Source organism: Lutra lutra, chromosome 12 (assembly GCF_902655055.1).
Source record: "Lutra lutra chromosome 12, mLutLut1.2, whole genome shotgun sequence".
NCBI classification, from domain to species: domain Eukaryota; kingdom Metazoa; phylum Chordata; class Mammalia; order Carnivora; family Mustelidae; genus Lutra; species Lutra lutra.
The window spans coordinates 54725042-54733589 of NC_062289.1; the positions used below are offsets into that span (position 1 = coordinate 54725042).

The 8548-nt window shown below is 43.9% G+C and overlaps 1 protein-coding gene across 1 annotated transcript; it reads left to right on the plus strand.

The window, feature by feature from the left end:
* Positions 1 to 2812: 2812 nt before the first annotated feature.
* On the plus strand, positions 2813 to 3784 carry LOC125081754 (basic proline-rich protein-like). The gene has a single exon (XM_047696493.1). The coding sequence runs from the start codon at positions 2813 to 2815 to the stop codon at positions 3782 to 3784; it is 972 nt and encodes a 323-aa protein (XP_047552449.1).
* Positions 3785 to 8548: the final 4764 nt, after the last annotated feature.

The following is an 8548-nucleotide window of genomic DNA, read 5'->3' on the forward strand; positions in this document are numbered from 1 at the left end:
AGGATGAAGAAGACACCAGAAGAGGAACTGGACTCCATCATATAAACTTCACTATAAAAACATACATTTAGATAGCATTTTACTACTCTTTCCCAATTCAGAATACTATATGAAATCAAAATTAGAATGCTGAATTTTTTTGTTTCTAGAAGTTTCTATACAAATGTGGTATTTGCCACAATTAAGTTGTAGCTGAAACTATTACTATGCTACATATCTCTAAATGAGGAGTTAGTAAAAATTCAGTTCCCTTCCAGTTTTAATTTTAGATTTAAAAAATAATAATGAATCTAGATGGCTATATGAACAAAGGCACAGACATCTAAAAGAGTTAAATCAAAGTGTGTGCAATTTATATTTTCAAGTTTAATTCAATAGGACACTTAAGCTTAGAAAGATTTAGAAGGCAGACCACTTCGTTTTAGGCTATTTCTCTATATGGGCTCCATTATATTTTAAGAAGGTCTTTCTTTCTTTCTTTCTTTCTTTCTTTCTTTCTTTCTTTCTTTCTTTCTTTCTTTATTTGACAGAGAGATCACAAGCAGGCAGAGAGGCAGGCAGAGAGAGAGGAGGAAGCAGGCTCCCCGAGAGAGCAGAGAGCCCGATGCGGGGCTCGATCCCAGGACTCCGAGATCATGACCTGAGCTAAAGGCAGCGGCTTAACCCACTGAGCCACCCAGGCGCCCCAAGAAGGTCTTGCTTTCAATTATTACTGATACGTTTCATCAAGGTTTTAGTCCTGGCAGAAAAAAAATTATGGTGAAGGAGAAATTAAAGATACTAACCCATGAAAATTCCCCACAGGGAAAACTCACGCACACATTATCTCTCAAAAGCACAACTGCTCCAGTGTTATTTGAAGAGTCTTGTCAGAAAATTCCTTCACAACTTTTTAAGGAATCTCTTAATCAGTTGAGTTTCCAATACTGCATATAATATTTGAGATATTTTATTTGGCAAACTAATCTCTGAATAGGAACCTTGATAGAAACAGAGAAACAGAGATAGGTCTAGCTTTTTTTAATATCCTATATTTGCAAATGTGCTCAAGTCTTTTCTCATTCAAGCAACATCTTCTCTTAAGTGAGTGTTGTTTTTCTGGTTTTTGGTGTGTTTTTTTTTTTTCTTCAAAAGCAGTTATGGAATTTAAGATCTGAAACTTGTAATATTTCAAAGCAATGACTTCCCCTGCTGCAACTTTAACCTGAAGTGATAAATCCAAAGAAAATTAATAACATAGCTACTGACATAAGATTTCTGAATTTTTGACTTCCTATTTATGCCAGAATATAGATTTTTCTGAACCAAGTAATTTTTATGACCTGAATGGACATTTAAATTTCACATATTTTGCATAAATACATATTCAATGTGTTTTTGTGCCTTTGAATTTCCTTTGTAAAAATTTAAGCAAAGAAAACTTTATCCTTTTCACATTACATTTTTTGCCTCCATGTCATTTCCATGGAAGTTGGAAGAACGACTATTGCTATATATGCAAAATTACATTGGCCAATAGAAAGTTGTTTCCTGACACTGAAATTCTGCTATAAATAACAGTCAAAAGACAGTTAGCTTCTTCCTGGTAAAAATAATTTGCAAGATGTTTCTGAGTTCGGTCCTAAAATCGGTTTCCTAGTTCTAAACATTCTTCATCACGGTGTCTGACTACAACTCAGATTGATCCATCACCACTTTACAGAGCCATTCATGAAGACTATAAAAAGATAAATATGTTTTTAATTGTTACTTTTATTATATGTCGTTCATTCTTGTAATTCCATAACTTTACAGGTTATGACAAGGGAGACAGGAAGCATCGTTCTCTCACGAACTCAAGCCAGGCTCCGTGTGTCAGGAGTGTAAATGCAGTCTTGCCTGAGTCCATAAAAGAAATAACATCTACCCACCCGCGTCCCTGTCCCTGTCCCGGCCCTCTGGCCACTTCAAACCCCTCCCCTCCGCACGACCCCCGGTTTTCAAATAGAAAATTCCGCAGCGCCACTGGCCGAGAGGAAGGCGAGCCTGGGAGCCGCGGGCGGGAGCCGCGCTCGGGCACAGGCACTCAGTGTCTCTGGCGCGGGTCGCCCCTTCCCACGGCCTCCCGGGGGCCACCGGGTGAAGCCGGGACAGCTCGCCTTCCTCGAAGAGCTCAGCAGCCGGAGTCCTGAATGCAGGGTCTTCATCTCCACGCTGCCCTCCGAAGGTCCCTCCCGCAGCTGCAGCCGCCCCTCAATGAAAGTGCAATTTGTTATCTCTCCCAGCCCCGAGGAGAAGTCCCTGTTTGGTCTCGGCTCCAGACCCGCTCATTCAATTCGCTGAATACCGCGTCTCAAGGTTGGCCACGCGATTCGCCAGGAATTGGCCCCCGCCGCGGGCGGGGGGCGACTCTACAGTGACCTCCCCCTTGAATCCCGTCTTCTGTGTGTGTCTCTCTTTCTGTATCTCGGTCTCCCCCTGCGTGCTTCTGTCTCTTTGTGTCTCTCTTTCTCTGGCTTTCTCTCTTACGCGCGCGCGCGCGCGCACACACACACACACACACACACACACACACACACGGGAGAAGGCTCTCTCCACAACCAAAATGTCACCTAAAAAGCAAGTGCAACAACTTGCTTTGCAAACGACCCAGAAGCCTGTCGAGAACTCCTCAGCAGGGAGCAGTCCCCTCCTCCCCTACAAGGTGTACCAGGGGTTGGGGGCAGGGGAGATGTGAATTTGGCCGGTGGAGATGATGGGAACTAGTGTTCTTCTCCCCTCCCCCTTCCAGGACCCTGTCGCAATTAGAAATCTTTCCCTTCCCAGGGCCCCAATGGGGAGCTGCCAGGACCGCAAGCCCCGAGAGGGGCGCGCTGGCCCCCGTGTGCCCGGGGTCCCCAGGGGATCCGGGAGTGCGCCGCAGGCGGCGGATGGCGAAGGAGAAGCTGCCGGGGAACCCAGCCCATCGTCCCTCCGCGGGCGAGAGGAGCGGCGACCGAGCGACGGGCAAGAGACACCCAGCGCTCCGGGATCGCGGTGGTGGCGGCGGCCCGGGCTTCGATTGCCGCCGCCGAGAGCGCACGCCCCAGCCCCGCAGCGCAGCCCGGCGTTACCTTGCCGCTGCCCGCAGTCCGGCCCTGGATCCCTGCGTCCGTCCGTCGGTCCCGCGATCCTCGGGGGGAGGACGAAAAGGGGTGTCCCAGCGGCCGGGACAGGGTCTCAACAAGGTGATGGGAAGGACTCGAGAGAGGAGCCGAGGCGGCCGCGGCCGCTCCCGCCGATGATGCTGCCGACTCTCCGAGACTGGAGGTGTCGGAAAGGCCGTGTCCTCGGGATTGAGGCGCCCGGAGCGCAGCGCTCGCCTCTGGCGCGGAGGCTGAGCGCCGGGACGCGGCGAGCTGGGGCGGCGAGGCTGGGCTGGTCACCCGCCCCTGGGTGCATGTTAATACGGTGGGGAGGAGGAGTCCCGCGCTTCCTCCGCCCAACCACCGGAGCCGGCGGGCGGGCGGCGGCCACGGCCGGGAGCCAGCCTCTCCCACCCGCCCCAGCTACTACGGCGCGGCCACTAGCCCTGGCCCCAACCCAGGCACGTGCGCCGAGGCCGCGGGGAGGCGCCCGGCGTCTCCCGGAGCTTGCTCTTGGCCTGCGGGTTCTGCCCGTTCAGGCTTCCGGTGGCAAGTGCACTCACTCGCACTCAACCTGGACCGAGGGGAAAGCCCCGCATCCCTGGGATGGGCTCGAAAGGCGGCCACCCATTAGTGGGCGTGCCCCATCCGTTCCCTGGTGCAGCCTTCCGGAGAAATGAACCTTGCCTTTTATCTTGCCAGCCGCTGTCCTAACCTTGTCTTTTTAAGAGAGGGAATCAGAACTCATCTAACAGTTATTATCACAGGAGATCAAGTTGGCGGACAGAGGGTTTGCTCTCCTCTCTTCTCCATCCTCGGGGTACCTACTAGAATTTTTGAAGTAATTGCCAGGGAAGACACGGGGTAGTGGAAAGAGGCTAGACTCGCGAGAACCGACGTGCAAAGCCCATGCCATTACTTTCAAACATTTATTCCTCGGAACCTCAGTTTCCCCATCTGTACAAAGATGGTTCTTGGGTGGCTGTGTGGATTAAATTGCACAATATTAATTCCATTGGTTTCTCTTGGCACTGACGTAACGGTAATCACAAAAACGAATCCCTTTTTCCCCCCCATCCGGCCTCTGAACTCAGTAAACTCCCCACTAACCGCACCCCCCATGTATCTTTGGAAGCCAGGGGGTTCACACAGGCGGACCCCACCTCTAACGTGCTCTGAAAATAGGAAGAATCCACGTGGCTTCAAAGTAAGAATAGAGATAGTGTGAATAGGTGAATTGAGATGTGGATCAAAGAGAAAAATGTCAATTATTTATTGATCTACCCACTTAACTACTAATGTTCTGGATAATAGTTAAAATAATCTAGTTAAAATAATCGTAGTTAATCACCGTCTTCCTGCTTTTCTCTACTTAAAAAAAAAAAAAAAAGGCGTCTTCATGGAGGATATCCTTTGTTCTACAGCTCCCAGACAGAACATTATGTCAAAGACTATATAATCTTCTTTATGTAATTTTACCCATAAAGTTATAGCATAAGATTTAGCATCTGCTTTGTGTGATATCTAATTATAAATATTAATAGAATATCCTTTTTAAAGAAACACTTCTAAAAATGCAGAGAAGTGAAAAACGGTTTCCATAAAAAATATGACTCAGATAAATATTCGCTTTTCCGCAATTTCACTTGAGTGATTTTCCATTAAAGGAAAAAATCTTTAAACCACAAAACATCCAAAGAAATGGAGGTAAATCCTCAGCATTGTAGTACCATGATCACCAATGTTTTAACAAAGCTTTAAAAGATACTCCCCAGCCATTCAAGAATGGTTATATAGAGGCGCTTAACACTTCAACTAAGATTCCATGAAAAGGCAAAGTAAAAAAAATAGCTTTCCTGATCTAGAAAAAGCAACTATGCTGCCTTTCCAGATCTGTAAATATATTTAATCCATAGAATTTTAATGAGGTCACATAAATAAGAATTCCTTAACTCAGACTATGTGACATTAGCGAGTAAAATTACTTGAAGCGGAAAATCAATTTTCTTACAAAATTCTTATGGTAGATTGAACCCAGCAATGATAATATCTATGTACCAATACAATTACTAGGATTTTCTAACCATAAGCAACAGAACCAAATTTGGCTAACTTAGGAGAAAGTAATTCATTGGAAAGATACTAGAAGTTTCCAGAGTGGAGGGGAGGGCTGGAAAGCAGTCTGAGAATCAGGCAGGATTTAAGGCAATACAGGAGGTCTAGGAGGTCTGAAAGACAGAAGCCGTCTGGTTTGGTGCGACAAGGGCAACATGAGTAAATGCCAACTTTTTTTTCCTGACCTCAACGTTACTTGATCAAGATTCAAGTCACAGGGTAGAGCAATTGACAAGCCAAACTTCAGTCAGGCAGTAACTCCCTGGCTGTACCAGGAGATGGAGAGAAAACATTTGATTCTTTGACTTCCAGAATGGAAGGCAGGTACCTGGATTTATCACCCTTCCATAAGGACACATGACTGGCAAGTGTAAAACAAGTTCAGGGAGCTATTAAGAAAGAAAATTTTATGCTGAGATTCCCCCCCCACACACACACACACACAAAAAAGGGAAGGGAGGAAGGGAGGGAGGGAGGAAAGAAAGAAAAATGTCTGTTATACTGACAGGCTACAAAATTCATGTAATTTTTAGAATTTGAAATAAATAGTGATATTGTGCAAATAAAACTGACAGCAATTATTTTGTAGTTATTGTACATATGTTTCTTTTTAATTAAGGAATGCTACTTAAATATATGTATGACTAGTTACCCTTTTTATATTTATAGTGCCTTTAAGTACCACTGCAGTCCAGGGCTAGCGACTGTGTTCATTTCTAATCATAGGCAGTGTGGTAGCTAAATAGAAGCCCTGGAGAGATGCCCACATCCTAACCTCTGGAACCAGAAATTTTATCCTACATGACAATTTGCAGGTGTGATTATGTTAAGGATCTGGAGATGGAAAGATCATCCTCTATTATCCTGAAGGGCCAGATGTAAACACAAGGGCCCTTACGAGAGGGAAACAAGAAAGTCAAAGACAGAAGAAAAAGATGGGATGATGGAAGCAGAGGTGGTTGACTGCTGCACTTGGAAGATGGAGGAAGGATGCCATGAGCAATGAAATATATAGTCTCTAGAAGCTAGAAAAGGTAAAGCAATGATTCTCACCTAGAGCCTTCTGAAAGAATGTCAGTCTGCTAACATCTTGATTTTTAGTCCAGTTAAACTGATTTCAGACTTCTGATCTCCACAACTGTAAAATAATAAATGCATGTTGCTTTAAGTCACCAAGTTTCTAGTAATTAGTAACAGCAGCAGCCACAGAAAACTAATACAGATAGCATCCTCCCCGATGGTAGATGGTAGCAGGCAGCATGAGAGCCGTGGCTATAGAAGAAACACAGAAAGGTATAGTTACTTTTGGAATAGATAACTTAAAGGAGGCCAAGTCAGTAATATGCTGGTAAGAACGGAACGGTAGAAATCATGGACAGATAGGGTTCCTATTCAGAAGTTTCCATGTCTTTGGCTAAATCAAAATGGGTGCATTCCTCCTAGACCACAACACGGTCAAACAGGTAAAAGTCCATTAAAATGAAGTAGAGTTGTTAAAGAAAAAAGAACTGGATGGGAAACTGAATGGTTAAGTTTGAAAGACATGGAAGTTTCTTCTGCAATAATAAAGCATTCTCACTCATTCGCATGGTTTTAAGTAGCGTTTAAATGGTGATCTCAGATCTGTATCTTCAGCCTTGACCTCTCGGCTAAGTTTCATATTTGTGAATCTAAAGACAAATCGACCTGAAACTTCCACTGGTATATCAAACTCAAGAAGTCCAAAGTAAACTCATCACGTTCTGCCCTTTCCCTCCATTCAGATTTTCTTTCTTTTCCTGTTATCCTATAGGGGCTCACAGCACTGTGTTCCACTAAATTACCCCTGTGAGAAACCTGTAAATTATGCTGGACTTCTGCACTCACCTATCACCTCTCAGCCATCATCAAACACTCTTGACTCCGATTACCATCTGAATTCACCTTGAATCCTTCCTACATTTCCATTTCTACCACACACCCCTGAGGCTTTGTCATTTCACCCCTGGGTTATTATCCTCCTAATTTCTTTCCTAACCCCCACCCTACCACCTTTCCTGCTCTTCATTGTAACAGAAGTGGTCTTCTAAAAACGTAACTCCAACCATGTTTCTCAAGTGCTCTACCTACAGTTTACTCCTTCTATGTTATAAAATTTAGCCTCTTATAATAACGTACAAACCTTCCATAAACTTGCTTTTATCTATTTCTTCAGATTTTACTCCATGATTTACACATTATGCTTCAGTATCAGACTCTGCTTGTAACACCATTCATGTAACATACTCTGGAGTATATCTGTATTTTTCTCATATTATACTCTGTCTTGAATGCCCTCTCTCTGCTCTTGCTGGCTAATACTTATTTCTCTTTCAAGGTTTGCTTCAGTATTCCTCATGCTTGAATCATTAGGTTGGATTAACTGTTGCCAATGCTCACAGTACCTACTACTCTCTTGGTTTTTGCCACATTATATTAAAAATTTCAGGTTATCTACATTGTATTTTTGAGACTGTAGTTATCCCAATTCAGATCCCCTTACCCAGCATAATACTTGCCTCTCGATAGAAATCAGTACATATTTGTGGGACTGAATTAACCTGAATTGCTTTGAGAATGTTTTGTGATATCAGTGTATATATATCTTAATATAATTTAGTGGAAGCCTACGTGTGATATAATATAACCTGTAGCCATCTTTGAAAACCCATCATTTACCAAGTTTAAAAAATGGAAAGATATCTTTTCCATGCTAAACAACAACAAAAAATACTGAAGAGAGATATATGAAGACATTACAACTATTTTTTTTCTTTTTAATGAAGTGAAATAAAATAGTCTTGTTATTCTCCAATGCTTTTCTTTTTTCTTTCTTTCTTTTTTTTTTTTTTTAAGATTTTATTTATTTATTTGACAGAGAGAGAGGGAACACAAGCAGGAGAGTGGGAGAGGGAGAAGCAGGCTTCCTGCAGAGCAGAGAGCCTGATGCAGGGGCTGGATCCCAGGACCCTGGGATCATGACCCTAGCTGAAGGCAGCCACTTAACCCACTGAGCCACCCAGACACCCCCTCAAATGCTTTTCAATGAACATTTTTGCAATATGCTTTACATTCGTATTAAAGATATAAATGCTGGAATACAATTTCTTTAGATTCTGCCCCAAACCTTTTATTTTTGTTCACAAATTAATCTATGTACACTATCTTCTCTTCTTGTCACCTCCCCCACACCCCCGCCCTCACCCATTGCAATGTGGTATGAGCACTGTGCACTGCAATGTGACTTTGTTCTGATAAAGGTGGCCAAATTTTCCCAACAAAAGACCCTCTGCAGTTCCTTTCCTTGAGCT